This window comes from Camelus dromedarius, chromosome 36, assembly GCF_036321535.1.
Source record: "Camelus dromedarius isolate mCamDro1 chromosome 36, mCamDro1.pat, whole genome shotgun sequence".
In the NCBI taxonomy this organism is placed as follows: Eukaryota; Metazoa; Chordata; class Mammalia; order Artiodactyla; family Camelidae; genus Camelus; species Camelus dromedarius.
In genome coordinates, this window is record NC_087471.1 from 4,919,888 (window position 1) to 4,942,325 (window position 22,438).

Here is a 22,438-nt window from a genome sequence, read left to right on the forward strand (position 1 = left end):
TTTTGTGTTCCAGTGGGACCAGGTGGAAGCTTCTCTGTGGGTTGTAGATTTGGCAATCTCAGGAATAGAAAACAGGCATTCTTCTCTGGAGGCTCCTCTGTGGCTGAACCGGCCTCACGTAATAGATACCCTTAATAAGAACTGGTTGAGTGGTAGACGGGACGGTGCCTGGGGGAAGTGCTGCTGAATGTGGAATAACTAGTTTTAATAGCTAATCAAGTAATCGTAGGATGAATTGTATTTTTCTGGGTCCCCCAAAAAAGGTGATTCAAAGTAATCTATTAGATTTGCTTTCAAAACATTAGCATCCAAGAGCACATAAATGTAAATATTTCATCCCCTCTCCTTATGGGTAGTATGGGCACCCCAAATAAAATGACTGTTTTAACCCTGTGGTTTTTAGCTGTTTCCACTAATCTTTTGGGAAAACAAAATTGTTTCCCATTTGTTCTTCTAGAAACAAAGAAATAGAGCTACAGTTCTTCAGACTGTGTAAATGGTCAAATTACTTTTTTGTTTTTTAAGCTGTCTTGTTTCCTGAGCTAAGAACTCATTACCAGACTTACCCTGCAGTGTTGTTTTTGTCTGCGAAATTAAAGCAAATCAAAACAAAACAACAACCAACAAAGCCCGCCGTAACCTGCATGTCGGTCTGTAGCAGTCAGGAGCTACCCCGACAGATGTTTAGTCAGCGTCATGTGAACAGCGTTGTTGTAATAAACGTAAACAAGCGTTGCACTGGGGCAGCTGCTGGAACTGATCAGACTTTAAGGAGAGCCATTACACCTTCGGTAGCATGACTGTTCAGGGAGTGTCTGTTCAGGATATTGGAGAACTCATAGCGTGTGGTAGCCGTGGGCGTTATGAGGCTGCTCCCCGATACCTCATGCTGGATTTTACAGCTGTCTTTCAGTTTTAGTTAGGGTGTCTTCCTATTGGTGTCTCCTATTTTTGACTTAATTTGTTTCCCTTTCAGTTGATCATTTCATAGGAGGGGGAACAAAAGCAGCCTGCTGGGTTCAGACAGAACCTTGTGAAGGAGACTTAATCCCTTGCTTAGGAGTGTAGGGATTTATAATTAAACTGATTCGTTGTCCGTAGGGTGTTAGGCCAGTACTGGCAGGCGTGACACTGACTTTCACATGTGTTTTATGGAGTGTGTGTAATTAATTAGCCTTGTCTTCTATTCCTTGTGTTTTTAAGCTATGTGAAAAAATCAGATACTGCTTATAGCACTTCGGTTACTTCACATCTGGCTTTGCAGGCAGCTTTCTCTGCTTTTGAACTGAAGAAGGTATTAAGCAGGACCCCAGGAAGTCAGAGGGGAACAGATTAAACAGGAGCCTAGTCGGAGCCCCAGGGTGTTTTGAAAGGCGGTTTGTGTGTGTTGTTTTGGGGTGGAGGCGGTGGTTTTTCTTCTTGGAGGGCCCTCTGAAGTGAGACTGGTCGTCCTAGAGTGTCGGTATTTGTCTGTCTTATTTCCTTTAGGTTAATGTTTGAAATGTATTAATCAGATTGAGTAAAATAGGTGTCCTGCCCTCAGGGCTTTCCTGCTTAGTGGGAAAGCTGTGATTTATTAAGTCGCAGCATAATGAAATAAAGTGATAATGAAAAGCCTTGGGCAGACTGGCTGTGTAATATATTTAAGGCGATTTTCACAGGTTGGTTTGTTTAATTATTATTATTTTTGTTCTTGTCAGAAGTGTCGTTTCTAATAGTAAGAGCCCTCAAACTGTTTAAACCAGATCTTGCTTGCTGTTGTAGAAAATGGGGTCAGAATTTCTTGTCAAAGTCCAAACCATTCCTTTAAAAACTAACAGATGTTTGCAGTCCTCCCTCTCCAGCCAGTGAAAGGTGATGGTTACACGAGTTCTTGCTAGTTCCTTTCCTCTTTGCTTTTAAACACCACAAAAGTGGAAGTGGATTTGCATCCTTTTGTGTTTTTGGCCAAAGCACACACCCATCCCCTGCCTGCCTCCCTGGAACTGGTTCAAGATTTGGAGAGAAGGGTTTGTTTGGGGGCGTTCCCTGTGTCTTATCTCTGTGTGAGCACATGCTAGGGTTGAATTTATTTTGACCCTGCACTTTAAATTTGGAACCGAAGCGAGCGTTTGAAGTACAACAGAAGAGAGTCTGCTGAACTTCAGGCATGAGGGATCCAGGGAGGAAGGTGCGTACTTGCATCCCAAAGCTTTCTTGTAGAGGTTGGCCGTCTCTGTGCGTACACGTAATTGTAGGCAGATAACTACCAGGCAGAGAGAATGTTTAAACTTGTATGAAGACCTGTGTGCGGCTAACGTTGTGTGTTTATGTGCTTAAATTTACAGTGATGACTCTGATATTCATAATTTTGAAATTGATGGCAGAACAAGTAAATTCTGAATTTTTATTTGAAAGCCTTTTGGAAAAGCTTAGGGTGGATATTTGCAAGGGAAAAAATGTATCATTTGTGATTGATCTTTAAGGGAATGACTGAAAAGCATATAGATATTTTAGGCTTTCTATCACTTTGTCTTCTAAAGCATCAAGTAAAGATCGCTGTAAATGGTTGTTACTGGATAAAGGTCACCCAGATTCTCCTCCAAGCTGAGAAGCAAGTCTCTCTTCATTGATTCCTATTTCTCTTTATTCAGTCATTCTGTGCACAGTGCCTTGTGTATATGATAGGCTAGGCTGATTTCTTTTTTGACTGATCTTTCCCAGAGCCTGGCCCAACTAGAGAACCTGTGCAAGCAGCTGTATGAAACAACGGACACGACCACCCGGCTGCAGGCGGAGAAAGCCTTGGTCGAGTTCACCAACAGCCCCGACTGCCTGAGCAAGTGCCAGCTGCTCCTCGAGAGGGGAAGTGTACGTAAAGTTTGACAAATCCCGAGGGTCGCGGGTCTAGCAAAGTATATTCTGGGTCTAAGTTTGGAGGGGGGATTGGGGTAACTCCTGTTCCTTGATTTGTAAGTACCTCTGCGTTCTTCATTTCAGTTTTGAAACTCACCATACCTGCAGGTTAGCAAAAGCAAAAAGGCCTTACACCCTCATCAGGAAAACCTCCTTGAGCATATCTTTTTGTCCCATAATTTTTCATCTTGAATCAAATATCTGGGACTCCTTTTCTGTTTTTCACACTGAAGTACCACTTCACATCCTTTACAGAGAAGACAGGGCTATATATAAATGACCTTTCTTATCCACGAAGTCCATGTCACCTTTCAAGATCCCCAGTCTTCTCTGTTTTTCCCTCCCCTGTACCACAGCTACTTCTGATTGTCTTAGAAGCACAGGGGGGAAAATGATCTTGATAATGAAAATTACAGGAAGTTAATAGTTTTTAAAATGGAATTAGAACCTCTTCCAGCTTAAAAATGGCAGGCAGTGATCAAAGTCATGCTTTTAATGAGACATGATTTGATTAAGTTAATATTTTTGGCAAGATGGAGGTCTTAGGAGGGGTAAGGATCCAGCCAGGGTATCAGGAAAGGGCATCGAGGGAGTTAGCTTTCCGGCTAGACTAGCAGCCGGCATGCTGCTGGAGACGAGAAGGAAATGCGAAAAGGATGAAAGCAGTTAGCTTGTTGAGGGTGTAGGATTCTAGATGACTTCATTTTTTAGTTTGCCTTAGTGGTAGCACAGTATTCATGCATAACTAGAACAAATTGTGGTTGGCTAAATGATACCCCTCATGGCTGAGGGAGCTGTAACTCTTCTCCCAAGTGTCAGAAGGTTACAGAGTCGGGGTCAGAGATTGCGCAGTGCTCTGTCCTGTTTTCACATGTAGTATTTTGTATTTCTCTTCAAACACTTGGTTTTAGGGTTGATCCACTTACATCTGTACGATGGGAGATGCGCAGCTCGCTTTCATTTGACTCCCACTGGAGTGTCATCCATGGCACTGTTAACTCCAGTGCCTCATGTTGACAGTCGACGGGCTGGAATAAAACAGGGTTGGTGCAGTACTGCACACAATTGTAGTGGATTCTTCCTTTGTAAAACTGATGGTATGATGTAATACATGTGGATAGCCTGCTGTCTGAACAGCTTTCAGTTTTGTGGGTGAAAATTACCTTTGGCCCGTTGATTAAATTATTTTGATGGCTCTGAGTCCGTTCCTATTATATGGCATTATATAATGCAGCCCCATGGAGGAATTTGCACACGGCTCCTTCTTAAATATTATGATCAGATAGAACGCTCTGATTCTCTGTAAGGTTAACATTCATTAAAATCCACACTTAAGAATATGATAATGCTATTCCATTGCTTACGGCGTAATTTTTCTCTCTCATAAATAATTGTTATGAATTTACTTTACAACTAGCATATACATTCCCCAAAGCTGTGGCTGACTGATATTTGTGCTGATGGGGAGATACAGTTCGGGGGTTAACTACATGGCATAATGTGGTGGTTCCTGCTAATACTTCTTTTTTTTTCTCTGTCTCTTTCTAATGTCACATATAATGGCATAATATAGGAAATTTTGAGGTGAAGTCTTTTGAAATATCATTATAACAAGGCTGTTGGAGGGAGATTTCTTGATTTAAATGAAAGAAGAGATTTGTCTTCTAAAGATCTTAATATCTTTCTGAAAAGGTGCCCTCTGACTTCTGCCCCCACAGAGTGACACAGATGCCTGTGTTAGATTGAGTTTGATCAGACACTCACTTTCTCCAGCCCCTTGTCCGTGACTGAAAGCAGCTAAATGAGCACAGACGCTATGTGGGGCTCACTTTTCCTCAGTGTGATAGACTCTTTAAAATCCAGGGTCGAAGATAGCAAAACTGATTCATTTTTCTTGAATCTGAGCACAGATCTCCAAGTTAAAAACCTTATGACTGACTAACTCGATAAAATTGAATTCTAAGTCCTTTCTCTCCCCTTCTCCATTTTTCACAGTCATCTTACTCCCAGTTACTGGCAGCTACATGCCTTACAAAGCTTGTATCGCGCACAAATAACCCTCTACCATTGGAACAACGAATAGATATTCGTAAGTAGAGAATTGCCTTTCCTCTCTTAAAGAAATGTTTGTTTAGTGTTGTGCTAGTAATAGTTAAATTTATGTTGTTTGTTTCATAATGTTCTGAAATTGCTAAGCATACAGAATAGAATCCAGGTTCTTTCCAGAATTTGGGCTTAGAAAAGTGAAGAGGACCCAGTGTAAGTGCTTCTAGGTAAAGCCTCAGTCACCCCTTACGTTGTCAGGAGGTTGTTTTCATTCAGTCTTTACTGTCACTAGTAACTCAGGCGAACATTGTTCGGGATTTTGAATCCTGTGCCAGCCGTGTTACTTAATCACCTCGGGGTTGATTCAGGGTTGCCACACTTCAGATTCTTCACTGGGACAAGTATAAAATTCTGAGTTGGAAAGCCTACAGATCTGAAATTCAAAGTCCGCTTTCTCTGTAGTATGAAGAATCAAGGGAGTTTAGGGCAAACTCACCATTTCCTGGACATGTAGCACATTTAAAGATGGACACCCTTCCCTGGCGGAGCTTCCGTGATGTAGGTGATTTTTGTTTTATAGGGAACTATGTGCTCAACTACCTTGCCACTCGGCCAAAGCTGGCTACTTTCGTGACACAAGCACTTATTCAGTTATATGCCAGGATCACCAAGCTGGGCTGGTTTGACTGTCAGAAGGATGACTATGTCTTCAGAAATGCAATCACTGATGTCACAAGGTTCTTGCAGGTATGATGTCTGTATATAAGTACATGATGTAATAGAAACGGGTGAAGCGGCACGTGCTGACTTCTGTGTTGATCTGCAAATGGAATTACTTGGTACATCCCCTTCTGTGTCTTTCCCACTCTTGGTCCATCTAGGCTTTACACGTTTCCATGTCAGCACAAACCCCACTTTGTTCTTTATGATGCTTGCACACTGTTGCAATTTAAAATGCTATAATTCATTTAACTAATTTCTTACAGGTGGGCATTTAGTTAGTTTCTGTATTTTGACTGTTGAATAAATACCTCAGTGAATATCTTAGTGTGTGTGTGTGTGTGCGTGCGCGTGTGTATGTGTGTGTATACACAAGATATATATATATCTTGTCATACTTTGAGTTAACTGTGTTTGGAAGGTGAATTCCTAGCCTTTGAATTATTCAATCAAAAGGATGTGTGTATTTTTGGCTTATAAGCATATTTCCAAATTACCCTGAAAAAAAATTGCTCCCTCCAACAATTAAAAGAGTGCCTGTTCTCCTGCACCTCCACCCTGGGAGTTCAGCTTTTTTATTTTTCTAATTTCATAGGTAAAAAGAATTGGCATCTCAGCATTTGAGTTATGGATGAGATGGAACGAATTTTCACATGCTGATTTACTGCTTACTTTTGTTTTTCTGTGAACTTCCTATTTGTGTCTTAAGTATTTTTTAAATCAGGTTCTTTGCCTTTCTCTTGTATACAGTCTCTTCGTAAATCGCCTTACACTTTGATTTGTCACTTACCTTGAATGTGATTTGCCAGCTTCTCCTTCTGTGGTGTGTGTGCTATAATGCTTATGGGTATTTTTTAGATACAAAAGGCTTCCATTTTGACGCAGTCAGATGTAGCAGTCTTCTTTTATGGCAGTTAGATTTTACGTCCTGCAAAGCAACAGTTTTAAATTACAATTTCCTGCTACCTTGTCTAGGCAGTTTTAATAGCAGCACAAGATTCTGTCATTTCAAAAGTATGACTGCATTTCAAATGCTGAAATCAAGCTACACAGGCCAATTCTTTCTGCTTTCCTTTTTTTTTTTTTTAACCAGGATAGTGTTGAATACTGCATCATTGGCGTCACAATTCTGTCTCAGCTAACCAATGAAATTAATCAAGTAAGTGCTACAGCCTTCCTCATTGAAGTAAGTGCCATATTTTTTCTTAGTATTGGTGTTTTCTGCTGTGTGTGGGATGATCTTTTTTGGCAGTTGTGTGCTTTTGCGGTAAGTGATTAATGCCCTTTTGAAACAAAACAGTTCCATTGAGTTTTCCTCTGTAAGTGCAGTCTACCTCACTCTTGCTGTCCTGATCCCCTTCTGTCTCCAGAACACCTTACCCTCTCATCTCAGCTTCCCTCAGTGGTATTAATGTTCATTTAGAGATGAGAGCAACAGTCCTAAGTCAAAACTTTAATGAAATAATTGCTGATGAAAGACAATGAGCCCAAAAAGGGATGACAAACGTGAAGCCAGCGTCATTGGTGTACCCTTTCTGCTGTATAAATTAGTATGCGTTTATAATCATTCAAAAGTCAACTGCCGGGTGCTGTTATTAAGGATTTTGCTGATAATCTTTTCAGAATGCATGAAACACTGCTAAATACCAGATAATTTTTTAAATAGTCATTGATGGCACAGGTTACTACAGAGGAAACACCAGTGGCTTTCTTTTGCTCTGGCTGTGATGTTTTTAGTCATTCACTTTTGTATCCAGCTGAAATGTTACAGTTACTGAGCAGACCAGCATCACTACTGGTTGTAACCCCTCACCCTTCAGGTGTCGGCTGCTAATTACATTGGCATCCCTGTTGCTCTTGTTTATACTGATGCAAACGTTTTTATTAACCTTGACAATTTTTAACCAAGTTGGTACTGTTTTAAATGCACAGGCTTATAGCCTCTTCAAGCCTAGAGCCTCTGTTGTGTTCTGTCACTTGCGATCTTCATTGTGGTTGATAATTGTCAAAATAAGAGTACCTTGCGCTTCTGACTAGTTTCACCCTCACGGTAGTGCTGCGTGTAGGTACCGAGGTTATCCCGTTTTCTAGATAAGTAAACAGGCGCATAGAGGCTCAGTAATTTGCCTTCAGCGTCAGTTACCACACATCAGTTCGTGAATTCAGACCCGTGTATTCTTATTCCAGACTGTGCTCTGAACAGCTAACTTACTATCTAACCGCTATTACCCCTGTAGTAAGAAAGCACGAGTTCACTAAGCACGGAGATGGTGGGGCTAACGGTCTCCCCTTTGAAGTCTGTCTCTGCAAAATCCATCAATGTTGGTATTTTTAAAAAATCTTTTCAAACTTTTATTTGCCTTTCCTAAGAAAACAAAAGAAATGTGTGTGATATACTTAACATGTAATTATTCTCTGTGTTATGATCAGTGTAACAGAGTATCTACGGCATCTGATATTTAACCTAGCAATACCTTATTATGCAAGACATTTATGGTAGCACAATGACACTGAAGCTGAAATTGGAAGCCATGCTTAATTTTCTATTAGGCTTTTTTTTCTTTCTTTCTTTCTTTCTTTCTTTCTTTTTGCTTGTTTGTAAAATTTTAAGTCAGAAAGCGTATTTCTGTTACCATTCCTATTTGAATTTAGAAATAAAATTCTAGGGGGATCCTAACTTAGTTGTCTATCAGAAATCTCGCTGCATTTTTCTTTAATGTGCCAAAAGCAAAATGAGCTCCCTCCTGGATGAACTGATCAGCATGTAGAAGAGATTTAAGCTTTCAGTAAGTGGTTGGACTGAAAGTGCTCTTGGCAACGTTGAAGTTCCTTTATTGCACTTATCGAGAGCCTCCTGTGTGTCAGAAACAGAGGGCATACTAAAGAAGTAAAAAACTGAATTCTTGACCACAAGAACCTTTAAAATGTGACTGAAAAGACAACAGAGGAGTAAGTGAGAGACTAGTACAAGTGCTGAAGTGCTCCCACCCGTGGTGTAGACACATGTTGAAACATGTTAGGGAAGGAGAGTGTTACAGGCTGTTGTCATTTATCTCAAGTTCATGGTTGTTGGTTAATGACTGGGGAATTTTGTAGTAACTTCAGCCCTGAGTGGATTGTTTACCAATTGTCTACTGTCTGATTTTGAGACTAAGCCACAATACAGCGTCATAGTAATTATTAGCAATATCTTCCAACAATTCGTTACATTTCATCTCCCTAAGTGCGGAGGGAATTAAACTTTACTGTGGAGATACTCACCCCTCCTGTCTGCCCTCTGTGTGCTGTAGAGACATGATATCCTGCTTAGCTATCAGCAGCTTACTGTCATTTGCACCCTCTCACTGAATATGATTTAGTAGGAATTTAAATGTTTAAAATGCATTTTGTTGTTTATGTTGGTTTTATTGAAAATCCTTCTAGTTTATTTGAAGTCTACATGAACTTTTCTTTCCTTTCAGTTAATTCTAAAGCTTGCATTGGTTTATTTTTCTGCACAGGCAGACACCACCCATCCTTTAACCAAGCACAGAAAAATAGCCTCTTCTTTCCGCGATTCATCCTTATTTGATATCTTCACACTTTCCTGCAATTTACTAAAACAGGTGAGATTGTAGGTTGGGTCCTACAGTTTCTTTTGAAAGAATGAGAAAAAGTGGGAACTTGTTAGATGTCAGCTGTTCACTGACCCCGTGAGAGTTTACGTATCTCTTTAATCATCAGCATCTCTCACATAATACCTGTGTCAGATACCGAGAAACTTGCCAGACTGACCTGACGTTGGAGAGAGGATTGTGACTTCCCTGTGTCACATCTGTTCCCCTAGGTAAAGAGCAGTAAGTGAACACTTACCCACCTCCTAGCTTAAAGGAACTTATCTCCTAGTTTAAAGGAACTAGTTTACCACAAAGTGTGAGATTTTGTTGTTTGCTTTTTTTATGTCCACATAAAATCTTCCTATGTCGAGTAAAAGCATCTTAGCTTTATGGTGTTTGGATTCTCAGTGCTCTGAAAGCAGGTTCAAACTACATTGTTAGCGTACTAAAACTAGGCTGGCTCCCCCGTCCCCTGCTGAGTTACAGGCAGCAGATAAACAAGCAACATCTGTAAGGAAAAGTAGATTTTGAATTTTTAACATCCATTTACATTTCATAACCTGAAGGGGTAAACAATATCACATAAGGAAATTGCCTGTTTTAAAGTAGAAAGTTGGTATTTCTTTTCATTTATTGATAGCCTTGAACTAAGAAGGAAATGTTAACCTATGAATTCTGTATATTTGTAACAATGTTTGGTTGCTTTGTCCCTATAGAAAGCTGAAGGGGGTTGGCCTCTGGATTTTTCTTCATTTGAGGAGTTTTTTGGTTTGTTCTTTCTTGTTCTCATTTTCCAGTGTGTCTCAGCTTTAGTACTAGAAGCAAGTTTGGCTCTGTCTTTTGTCCCAGTTAACGGTGTCCGCCTTTTCCCTCAGTCACCTAGTTTTACTTCAGGACCCCCCAAAGTCCTCAGTTTGGGTAAGCTTCTCGCAAAAGCTGTCGTACCCTCGGGAGGAATAAGCTTTGAGAAAACTGAGGATTGAATCCTCCTCTGATAGTGATGCTGTCGGAAACAATTAGCCAGCCAGTCACCGAGGTCACAGCTGGTATGAATTAGAATCTGATGGTCCCCATGGCTCTGGGCCAGTGTTGAGCTATTGGCAGGTACGCTGCTGATGAATAAATAAAACTCAGTGGCGATTTGTCTTAACTTTGGTTTCAGAGATTTTTGTTGATGTTGGCAATGGTAATGTTAAAAAGCGGAAGGAAGATACAGCAGGTGCAGCGGGGTGTAACACTTCCTAGGACTACCCCCAGAGCTTAGTCCCAGCCCTGTCTGGGAAGAGCAGGAATCTCACATGCACAGTAACCATACTGCCCATGTTGCTTCCAGTTTCCCTGTGGCCGTGATGTCCTCAGCATGTAAAGAATAAGCGTCCAGGGGGGATTTCTTTAAATACCAGCTTTGTCTCTTTATAGTAAATATGCTTTAATAGTAATAAGGAGCTAGGATTTTCATAGTGACATTAAAGTGATGGAAGTACAGCGTCTTTTGGGAGAGGAACATCACTTGACTCTGTTGAAATGCTACCCTCCTTCTGGTAGCAAGCTTGGAAGAAAGGAGTGATTGTTTGGGCTCATTACGTGGTCATTTTTACAGGCTTCGGGAAAGAATCTAAACTTGAATGATGAGAGCCAGCATGGCTTGCTCATGCAGCTGCTCAAGCTCACTCACAACTGCCTGAACTTTGACTTCATCGGCACCTCTACTGACGAGTCCTCGGATGACCTGTGCACGGTACAGATTCCCACCAGCTGGAGATCAGGTAACAGAGTCACCCCCCGAAGCAGGCGTGCTGCTCCACTCTGCTGGGGGCCTGGGGTGTGGTCTAGGGAACCCCTGGCAGATCCCTTGCTTGCTTCTGGAGAAAACTCAGAGTGTCAGGACAGGCCTTAGTAAGGTCAGGGAGGGGCTGTTGGAGGAGTCTTACAGACCCCCCCAGCCTGGGAGAACTCTTAACTGCTGGGTTCCCGGTGGATGTGCGTTTGACCTTGCACTAATCACCTAGAGATTTCTGATGTCTTACTCATTTGAGGGGATTTCCAGCTTTAAAAACAAAATCAAATAAAAGAACTTATGCTTACGCTTGTTTTTGTGTTCCTAAGAATAAAAATTCTTGCTGTGAACAGAGTCCTGATTGTCTTAAGTTGTTTGAGAATCAGAAGAATGAATCTGTTTCTTAGAGAAGTTAAAAACTAATGCTTTAAAAAAAAAAAGGAGAGGGGAGTCGGGTATAGCTCAGCTGGTTGAGCACATGCCTAGCATGCATGAGGTACTGTGTTCAAACCCCAGCACCCCACTGAAAAATCAAATAAATAAATAAACCTAATTACTTCCCCCTGCAAAGAAAAAAGAAAAAAAAAATTTTAAAGAAATTGATTACAGATAAACTTTGTAATAAACATGTTTTTAAAAAAAGCAAAAGAAAGGAAAGAAAGGAAGAAAACAAAAAGCCCCTAGTAGCTTATCACTTTCGAAGGCAATAAACATTGTGTAAGATAGGAGAGCAGAAAGATACCTCCCTGATGAAGACGCAGTGCCAGCTTACGCTCATTGCAGTGTACTCAATAAAGTGCTCTTTTTCTTTCAGCGTTCTTAGATTCTTCAACTCTGCAGCTGTTTTTTGACCTGTATCATTCCATCCCTCCTTCATTTTCACCTCTGGTAAGTCAGGACCGTAGTTTGTGTCTCTAGAAAGTAGCAGTGCTGAATGAGCTTTATGTTCGTTTTGTTGTACAAAACCACAGAAGCACAGAGAGAAGGACTAGGGTTAGTGCCTTTGGAGATAAAGCTTTTTGTCATCTAAAGGTTCTCACAGTACAGTCTTAATTCCTTTTAAACTGCTCCTGTCTAATGACAAGTTGCTGCAGGTGTCAGGCTCTTTGGGTCTCACCTTTTATCTGACTTTATACTATGCCTCAGGTTGCAGTAGGATAGAGTGTGGGGAATTCACCCTACATTGTCTAGTTGAAGACTGTCACGACTAAGAAACCGTCTGAAAATCCCTCAGGCGTGTTACGTGAGTGATCCATGGACGCTGCTTTGGGAAGGCAGATCTGCATCCTTACCCTGAATAACATTTGAAAGCTCTTGGGAATGCTGCACTTCTCCTTTAAAGCAATCATTAACTTCCTCAGATCTCAAAAAATTCATGCCGGTCCTAAATGATGTTGGTCTAGTATGCAGATGGTTAGTGTAAATTGCTGTTGTACAGAACATACAAAAAAACACAGTGAAGTAAATGGGTGTTTTGCATAGTGTTTCTGCAGTAGACCGTTTTCCTGGTCATTGCAGTACTTTTCCAAATAAATATAGGCCTTCACTCTGGCAGAAACATGGATTCATGTTGTTTGTATCATTCAGTTTACTTTAGGGAAAGATAGCACACTCAAGAGGGGTAAGTAATGAAAGCACTGTAAAGGGGTCGGCAAAATTAAGGGACTCCAACAAGGGTGGTGATGTACACCCCCCAGAGTGGGGCTAGCAATAGTGAGGACCTTCAGGGGCAGGGGAAGGAAGCCTGGAGCTGAAGCTGTGGCTAGGGGAGGGCTGTCCAGCCAAGGTAGAGGAGGTCTGCCGGCCACGGCCCAGCCGGGGGCGGTGAGGGGGCACCTTTTTCTTCCTGCACTTAGTCTCCTGCTGGTACTTCCAGTGGTTGAAGCCAACTAGAAGGAAGAAGGCAAGGGAGCTTGGCTGTTGTTAGTCAACAGAGGTCAGCCTTCCAGAAACAGAGTAGGGTGGAGAAGGGCAGAAAATAGATCCGTCTGGAGGGGCAAACCGAGAATATGAATATGTACACAGTGGGGAAAGGGGAAGTGCTTTCGCTGTCAGATCTGACTTGATCATTTCATGATAGCGCTACGTAACAAAGACCGGTTAGCCAAAGGCCTTAATGAAATGGGAAAAAAAGAACTATCTAAAGCATTATTTAAACTATGAGTTGCTTGGTGTTTTCTACCTTTAACTATGTATCTTAAACACAAATCAAAGAAGCTGTAGGCTGGTCAAAGAATAATATCTGAACGGACTCCCAGACTGTGGATCTAACTAGTTGTTGCGATCAACTGGGATTTAATGGTCTTTTTATTTTTCTCTTAATAACGCTGTTTCAGGCATCCTGAGCTGCGCCCTCCTTGATCTTTCTGCATCGTTCCAGTAGTAGCAGGGGTTGAAAGAGCAGAGCTAGAGGCGCCCGTGTAAAGAGTGTGTGCGGCCGGGGAAGAGGCAGCGGGCACAGCGGGCACAGCGGGGGCCTCTTTCTGATCACTGTGTTGCGTCTGCCCTCCTCAGGTACTCTCCTGCCTAGTACAGATCGCCTCGGTGAGAAGGTCCCTGTTCAACAACGCGGAGAGGGCCAAGTTCCTCTCTCATCTTGTGGATGGTGTTAAGCGAATACTGGAAAATCCACAGGTACGACTTTTGAGAGAGAGAGAGAGAGAGAGTGTGTGTGTGTGTGTGTGTGTGTGTGTGTGTGTGTGTGTGTGTGTGTGTGTGTGTGTGTGTGTGTGTGTGTGTGTGTGAGATGAGTACATGCCTCCCTGTCATGACTCAGAAGGAAGTCAGTCTAGCGGTCACATGCAGCAGAAATCCTAGAACGCAGTCCGGTCTGTCCTTCAGAAGATTTAAGTGCGTCTGTGCGTGTTTGTCTGTGTTTATAATGTTCACTCAAAGAGGAGCTTGTGTTCTTTCGCTTCAGGAATGCAGGATCACTCAGAAGGGAAAGAAGGTGAGGGCTCATCATTTTTCCCCGAGAAATTAAGAATCTCAAGTTTGTTTTTTATTTTCATTTCCATTTTTTGAAAATGCAGTATTTACCCAAGTATAAAGGACTGCATTCAGGTGGGAGAGGGAGATAGTTCTCATTCACATGTTCAGTCCATAACTCAGTTGCCCTTTTTGTCTTTTTCAGTCCCTACTTTTTTTTAAGTGTCACTTCTCCATGCTAGGAAATATTTTCAAAGCAGTTCATTTTTAAATATACTCAGTTCTGTCCCTCTTTTTAAAAATTAATCTATTCAGTCAACGAATGTGTGGAGCCATCCACCATGTTGCAGGGACACAGTGGTGAACAGAACAAAATCTGCCCTTTTTCTCTAATGGAGCAGGACATGTCAGGAAACAACTGTGCTGGTGTAACACACAAACAAACCAAAAGCGTTTTGATAAACAAGTGAAATACATAAAGAAATAAAACACATCGATATACTAATACGGGAAGAAGTTTATTGTAGCCATGATGATAGATTGTATGAAATATTTGTATCACTGTGCCACGATGGTGTAGTTGTGCGTCATGATAAACCTGACAGATGTGAAAATGAAAATTTCATTACTTTTCCCTTGATCAGTGGGAAGCAGACAGCCCAGTCACACCCTAGATCGTGCCCCTTCTCTGCCATCAGTCAACTCTACAGCTCCGGGCAGTACTGTGGTCCTTCTGGGCTGCTGTTTCAGACTCTTCCCATTGAGGATAACAACCCCCCTGTCTCACAGGGTGGTTTCTGTGAACAGATGAGATAACTGATGTGCCCATCCCTTTTAAAAGTGACTTTTTAAAAAATTGGTTTTAAACATTATACAAACGTATCATTCCGAGTGATGACCTGCAGCTCAGAAGCTAAAGCAGGCTCCCCCCTCCTCGTGCCGTCCTGGGCGTCACTTGGGAGGAAGCACCGTGAGTCCCACTTGACATTTTATTTTCCCCCCTGTGCCGTCCCCAGAGTCTATCGGACCCAAACAATTACCACGAGTTCTGCAGACTGCTGGCCCGGCTGAAGAGTAACTATCAGCTGGGAGAGCTGGTGAAGGTGGAGAACTACCCCGAGGTCATCCGACTGATAGCTAACTTCACAGTGACCAGCCTGCAGGTGTGTCTTGGGTTGCTTGTCCCTTCTCCCGAAACGTCGGACCCTCCCCTCTTGCTCACCGGTGTTTCTTAGCCTTGCAAGGGTTTTCTCCCTTGGCAGAAGTGGGGGGAAGTACAGGACAGCCCCACGGAGCAGTTACGGTCGCAGCCCGCTCATTTTCGTTACAGAAGTTCACGGGGTGTGCTTAGAGGAGCGTGAGGGAATTGCAGGAGTAATTTTTAGACTCGCAGCAGAGAGAATTCCCTCACGGTCCCCCCGAAAGAGGCAGGCTTGGGACAGGGCGCCACGTGGACGAGTGAGGGGAGCCAGCGACCTCTCCGTCACGTGGAGGGCAGAGGTCTGCCAGGTTTACGGCCTGCCTCAAAACCGTCTGAGGGGCGTGACGAGCAGTGCAGGGGCGTGGGTCCTGCCCCGTAATTTCTGGCTCGCTCGGTCCAGGCTGGAGCCTTGGCACCCTCGTCTCCAGCAGCCTCTCCACGAGACTCCCATGCACACTGACGTTTGAGAGCGCCTGCACGACCAGCGCAGGACAGCTCTCCTCATCTGATGCGTAACCCCTGAAACACCAATAAACATGTTAGACTGGTTGCTGTACACAGACCAGAAAGCCTGTAAAAGTTTATCTTTTTTTTTTTTTAAGAAAAGTCTTTATCTTGTGTGTTGAGTGTCGGGGGGCTGATGTGTTGTGTGCAAAATCGAGAACTGTGCCTCCTGTCTTGGTTTCCTCAGCACTGGGAGTTCGCCCCGAACAGCGTGCACTATCTCCTGAGCCTGTGGCAGCGGCTGGCGGCCTCTGTGCCCTACGTGAAAGCCACGGAGCCCCACATGCTGGAGACGTACACGCCCGAGGTCACCAAAGCCTACATCACGTCCCGCCTGGAGTCTGTGCACATCATCCTGAGGTGAGCGAGCTGGGCGGCCGGCGCCGGCCTTCCCGGGGCTCAGACCCCCACGTGGCAGGAGCGGACCTGATCCGAGTCCCACAGGAGCAAAGGCTGCATAACGGTCGTTTTCTCACACTTCTTGTCAGCAGAGCAGCTGATGGGAGCATCAGGTCTGAAAGAAGAGTCTTTCTCCTTAACATGCTGTTCACTTGCCTGTCTCTCTGACCATAGGTGCTTCGTGTCTAAATGCAGAGGACGCCAGTATGTTTGTCCTTGCCACCAATTTTCTTTCATCATGAGAGAAACGTTTATAAGCTATAGATGACAACAATTTGCGAAGTCTAGGAACCAGTAGGTAGGGCAAGACCTGGCACAGATCCACAGTGCCACAGCTGCGGTTCTGAGGTCTCAGATGCGAACATTAAAGTTCCTCCTAAGTCTGGCACAGAACTCATTTGGTGGCAGAATTTGACGTGTGCTAATACAAGACCATTTATAGTTGCTCTTGAAAGTTCTACTTAGTACGACTAGTCGCAATATTTATACATTTCACTACAGAAGTAGTGTATCTGACGTGCCACAGCCCGTCGAGGGTTCACGTTACATGGTAGAAACATCGTGTTGGCCCTCCCCCAAATCTGAGCATTTCTCAATTCCAAAACACACCTGGTCACAATGCCTTCATGCAAGGGAAGGGATACTTGTAGTCCCAAAGTTTACTGCAGTCACAACAAATGAGAGGCTAAGAACTGAGAGCTTGCAGGGGTGAGAAGCGTAGGACTGAGAGGGTCAGGGCAGACAAGTGTTAGGGACCAGGAATTGAAAGATTGGACACCCACAAGCAGGACATTCCTATGGGAGCCTGATGCTAGAGTGAGACGTCAGCCCTCCAACTGTTTCCGTCTTCCTTCCTTGGTAAAAAGTAGTGTTGGGATGTGGGCCTGTGCGATTGGACGTGGAGGCTAAGCGGAGATGAAGGAGGGCTGCTGCGATGGGGAAGTCAGCAGGCATGTTTTAAGAGAGCGCCTTCCCTTTTTCCCTTGGGAACAGAGATGGACTGGAAGATCCCCTGGAGGATACAGGTCTGGTCCAGCAGCAGCTGGACCAGTTGTCTACAATCGGGCGCTGTGAGTACGAGAAGACGTGTGCGCTTCTCGTGCAGTTGTTTGACCAGTCCGCCCAGTCCTATCAGGAGCTGCTCCAGAGTGCCAGCGCGAGCCCCATGGACATTGCAGTGCAGGAGGGTGAGTGGCCCGTGGCCGGGGCCTGGAAGGACGTGCCGTCAGCGCCCTTTCGCTCATTGCCACCTCTCTTTCACCTTCCCCCCAGAAGACTTCTTCCCTCGTCAGTTAGCTCCATATACACAAAAGAATATTTGTTAGTAATAAATGCCGCTGGGAGCTCAGGAAGAGCAACAGAAATCATACTAGCAGCGTTTAACTGTAAGCAAGTACTGCACTCTGAAAATAGTGACCCTGTCTGATAGGGGGACCTTGTTCATCTAACAGATTTCCCCCCCGGCATCTGCCTTACCAGACCAGAGTGGTAGCTATACTCTGTGAAAACAGTCCGACTTCATGGCTTTTTCAGTGTTCTCAAGATTAAGGAAGCTCAGAGTAAGAAATGAACCTCACAGTGAAGAATTTCTTCATGAAATTGTCACTGGAGGTGACACTAATGGGTCCCCTTCCTGCTGCAGGAAGGCTGACGTGGCTGGTTTACATCATCGGCGCAGTGATTGGTGGCCGAGTCTCCTTTGCCAGCACTGATGAGCAGGATGCTATGGACGGCGAGCTTGTGTGTCGGTAAGTGCTCCCACAGAGGCTTCCTGTCGCCCCGCTGTGACCCGCCCACCCTTTGGGTCCTGAGACCACCGGAACTCGACGTGCTTCTGTTAGTGCTTTCCTCCCCACTTTTAGAACGTCACCTCATGAAGCTAACTGCCCGTGACAGTGGAGGACTGTTCAGGTCCAGCTTCAAGCCTCTTACACGTACAGCAAGAACTCTGCCTACAGTTCTTACTGAAAAGCCATCTGTAGTAACTCAGCAGGGAAACGACGGATACAGAATTAGGAGTATTAGAATGCAGGGTGGAGAGTAACTTTTAGTTCTTTTCAAGAGCACTGTCTCCAAGTGAATGAAATGTGGGCTGCTTCTGCCTCCCCCGAGGACGTCTAATAGGAGAATATCCCCAAAGACGGAATTACAGAGTTTCTACAGCCTTTCAGATCTCTTACCGTACACTTTTCCACCTACAGGGTTTCAAGTGATTTTGTATCTGTGTTATTCTCATCTTACTGAAAACCTATAAATGAGCATTTAGTGGTTTCTGAAGCTTTCCTTAACATAGAAGTATAAAAAAGGCAGGGTTTTTTAAATACCCTACTGCAGAGGTTTGCAGACCTTTTCTTCAGGACTCTTTACCTTCAGAATAAAAAGTATTGAGGCCCTTGAAGAGCCCCTGTGTCCGTGAGTATATCTAGCAATACTTAGGTATTAGAGAGTAAAACTGAGAAGTTTTTGAAATATTTATTAATTCTTTTAAAAATAACAGTAAGCCCATTCCATGTCAACATACAGTATTGTTTTTAATAAACTATTTTTTCAGAAGAAATTAGTGAGAAAGTGACCTTGTTTTAATGGCGGGCGTAGCAGGAGTCAGCTGGGCTCTCATCTCTGCTGCTGCATTCAGTCTGTTGTGAAATCACACATCTTGTGGCCTCTGGAAAAGCCCACTGCACCCCTCATGTGAGAATGTGAGTGAAAGGGCAGATACTGTTCTAGTATTTTGATGAAAATGGTTTTGTGACCTTGCAGAGAACCAGCACCCTGAAGCGTTCTCAACTTTCAGATGCTCTCCTTGGAGAGAAACACATTTTTACATCGTGCCTTAGAATTTATTGGTCCCCAGACATTTCAGTGCATAATTTTTATTCTTATTCTGAAAATCCCCGTTTGCCTCTCAGCCCCCGCTCTACTTGTCAGCTGCCCATTTGTCCTTAGGTGCCTCAAGCCTGACAGGTCTCCACCGCACGTCACACTGGCTTTTTTTTTGAAGAGCTGAGCAAAGATTTAATAGGAGTAAAATCTAACACTTTTCTGTTTCTGCAGCCTGGTGTGATGCTCTGTGTGTGTTGTAATGTAAACGGAGTTTACACAGTGTTTTGTATACTGGTTCTCAAGTTGTGTGTTGCAGCACAAAGACTGAGTCAGATTCGCTCATGATGTCACAAATAGTTTGTTACCTGTTTTCATACTATCAAGATGTCAGATGATTCACTGGTCATAACATCATTCAGCATTCACTCACTTGCGTTCCAGTATGCCTTCTTTCGGGGGGACAGGCTCGGGGAAGAGGGGTGAAGTCACAGGTGGCATTTCTGCTCTTGGTTCCTGGAAGTGTTACCTGCCTGTGAACATTCTCCTTCACGTGTCTCCTTTCCTTGCACGGCTCCATGAGAAAAAAGACTGAGATCCACTGGTTTAGTCCAATCTCCCTCATTTTATCGGTGACGAGCCAAGACTCGGAAAATAAACTGCTTTACTCAGGGTCTCACAGACGTTTCAAGGATGACCATTAGTTCTAGTGTTTTTCCCCCTGTTTTTAAGTGATTACGAATTCTGCTTCTGTCCACAGTCACAGGGGACTGGAAGTTTTAAACATCTAACTAGTCATTCACATGCCTCGCCTTTGCTTCCTGTGGGGCAGAAATAGAGAATTTTGTTTTCGTCAGTGGAGCTTAGAGCCTGCAGAGAATGCCTCTCCAGGGGAATGGGTGACGAGAGGAGACGTGACTGTTCAGGGTGGGCCTGATCTGCAGCGCCCAGGATACCCTGCTGCTGAGAGAACCGTTGCTCTTGTTCCTCCAGGGTGCTCCAGCTCATGAACCTGACGGACTCCCGCCTGGCCCAGGCAGGGAACGAGAAGCTGGAACTGGCCATGCTGAGCTTTTTTGAGCAGTTCCGTAAGATCTACATTGGGGACCAGGTGCAGAAGTCCTCTAAGGTAACAGACTCTTAGTTGACTCCATTTAATTCTCACTTTTGCTTGTGGAGTTTCTGATTAAGAGAATTGGCTAATAACAGTTTAGGCACAATCTCCAGATTTTATGTTATCAGATGATCCAAATCATTTCTCTTAGTAGAATTTTGAGAGACTCATCAAAGAATTGGGTCCATTTTTCTAGTACTTCATGTGCTTGATAAATGGCCAATCAAAACATCCGTTGGTCTCCTCCACATTGACAGTTCTCAGCCTCTGTACATAAATTGATGTTTGGAACAGCAGAAGGTTTGACAGCACTGTTTTCAGCTTCAGGGTCGAAGAGGGACTGGTGAGACAGCTCGGCGTCTCTCCCATGTTCAGTAGCACTTAGAAGCCAGCTCATTGCCACAATAAGACCTCCTCAGCATTATTGTCCGTTTTCTTCTCAAGTCTTACCTCCTGAATGAGGACAAAAGTATTCCTGGGATACTATTTTTCTAATCATTCTTTCTTTTCCCTAAACGCCCTACCAGCTGTACCGCCGACTCTCCGAAGTTCTGGGCTTGAACGATGAGACCATGGTCCTAAGCGTCTTCATAGGAAAAATGTAAGTGTTTTGGCTTGCCACCAGCAAGAGTCCCTTGCAATCCTGTTGCAACTGTAAGATGTGATCTCGGCATTGTGCTGCCAGTGCCTTGGTATTCCAGCATTGATCGTTTGCGTCAGAAAATTGTGCATTTGAGTGTGTGACAAGCTGTGCTTAGAGATATGGCCCGGCCCCAGAGCATTCCAGGCTTGTACAGGCAAGGATTTAATTTTGTTCACGCGGAACCTCACCTGCAGCCTCTGGAATCACAGGTGAAGCCCCGTCGCAGCATTAGCAAAAACAGGCCGTCCTCCCCAGTGGCTGGCGCTCAGCCTCTCGCCAGATCACCCTGCTCAGGATGCCCAGAGTGGGCATTCACTTTCTGGTGCCAATTTCCGCTAGGTGTGCCCCCGAGGAGAGGAGCCCTACTTTAAAACAGGCTTACTTACTCCTCTCGAAAAGCATCACACCCTTTGAGCGTCTTGAATCTTCAAAATCTAGTGCTGTTGTTTGAATTGTCATCAAAGTTGGAGCTCCTGATTGGCCCTTTTTTATTTCTTCTTCTTTTTTTTTTCCTTTTTTTAAAGTTATGCCCCTTTGTTTGCATTTTCCCCTTTTTAGGAGCTCAGTTTATCAAAGCACACACAAGGAGCCAAATAAATTACCCAGGGCTGTGTGCACTGTGACATTTTGCCTCCTTCCAACCATCCCAATCCTAAACACTCATATCCATGAGCTGGTTAATAATTTAAGATGAAAAAGCAACGGGGGTCTAAAGGACTCTGCCAGCCAAGAATCCAGAAGCAAGGGCTACTAGAATTCTGCAGCTGACAGTGGATGGTGCAGGTGCAGAATTGCATACGTCTGCATGTTATCACTGCCGCAGAAATCTCTTACCCTTGCTGCAGAAATCAGCCCTGGAGTGCCCCAGAATTCCAAGGGCCTGGGTATGGGCCAGTGTAGCTTTGGAACCAAGTAGTGAAGATTATCTGAAGGATAATTTTTCTAGTCAACCAAATGTAAGTACAGAGATTTTATACCCATTTTTCGTGGTTGTGATGTCTGTGAATTGGTGATGCAGATGTGTGGTGATTCTTGATGGATGATTTTCTTCTTCTCCCAACCCTCAAGGAAACCAGGCATATCAAAAGTGTCTCTTGCTTTTTTTCTTCTTTTTGTCCTCCAGCATCACCAACCTGAAGTACTGGGGCCGCTGTGAGCCAATCACGTCCAAGACACTACAGCTTCTCAATGACCTCTCCATCGGATATCCTTTTCAAAACAGGACCTGTAGAGTGCCGTGGCCTCAGAAATCATGGCCTCCTGCTGTTTCCACATAAAGCTTCCATTTAGCTTTATGTGTACTTAAGTATCTTCCATTGTCCTAGGAGCCAAAGGCAATGCCCACGTAGACCCCAGGAATGATTCCAGACCCTAAAAACGGGCCAGCTCATTAGCTGATAGCCCACTGCAGATTTATTCCTGGCTGTCTCTAAGCTGTAAAACCACCCAGCGGGTCTGTCTGGTAGATACACTCTCTCTGTAGCCAAGCTTTTAACACAGGTGGTAGCAGAGTCCATTTGGGTTGTCTGTCATCCTGTTCGCAGAAGCAGCCTGATTGCAAGCTTTGCAATGAAAGTGGCGGCAGAGCTTCCTGTCGCCGTGGACCAGGTCTGCTGTAGAGGCTGAATTGCTCTAAGACAGCCTGTCACAACCAGGGCTCTGCAAGAGAAGCAAACTCTGAAAATTAGGTGACTTTTTTCTTAATCTTTCTCCCAAAGATTGTACATAGCTAGTCCCATTCTAAGTGCATAGGAGAGAAGCCAATTTACCACACACAGTGGATGCCTTCGGCAGA

At 44.0% G+C, this 22,438-nt stretch overlaps 1 protein-coding gene across 3 annotated transcripts in view; it reads left to right on the forward strand.

The window, feature by feature from the left end:
• The first annotated feature begins 1,657 nt into the window (after nt 1–1,657).
• Nucleotides 1,658–22,438, forward strand: part of XPO7 (exportin 7) — a 34,780-nt gene continuing 13,999 nt past the window's right edge. The window contains exons 1-16 of one of the 3 annotated variants that reach the window (XM_064482457.1): nt 1,658–2,170; nt 2,704–2,850; nt 4,891–4,984; nt 5,522–5,688; nt 6,755–6,847; nt 9,162–9,266; nt 10,858–11,023; nt 11,849–11,922; nt 13,549–13,668; nt 14,979–15,125; nt 15,855–16,027; nt 17,060–17,253; nt 17,709–17,814; nt 19,880–20,015; nt 20,528–20,601; nt 21,767–21,847. In XM_064482457.1, the coding sequence (XP_064338527.1) occupies nt 2,150–2,170; nt 2,704–2,850; nt 4,891–4,984; nt 5,522–5,688; nt 6,755–6,847; nt 9,162–9,266; nt 10,858–11,023; nt 11,849–11,922; nt 13,549–13,668; nt 14,979–15,125; nt 15,855–16,027; nt 17,060–17,253; nt 17,709–17,814; nt 19,880–20,015; nt 20,528–20,601; nt 21,767–21,847 (1,898 nt within the window). In that variant the 5' untranslated portion in view covers nt 1,658–2,149. The remainder of the gene's footprint in view (nt 2,171–2,703; nt 2,851–4,890; nt 4,985–5,521; nt 5,689–6,754; nt 6,848–9,161; nt 9,267–10,857; nt 11,024–11,848; nt 11,923–13,548; nt 13,669–14,978; nt 15,126–15,854; nt 16,028–17,059; nt 17,254–17,708; nt 17,815–19,879; nt 20,016–20,527; nt 20,602–21,766; nt 21,848–22,438) is intronic. The other 2 variants (XM_064482458.1, XM_064482459.1) reach the window with 2 other exon arrangements.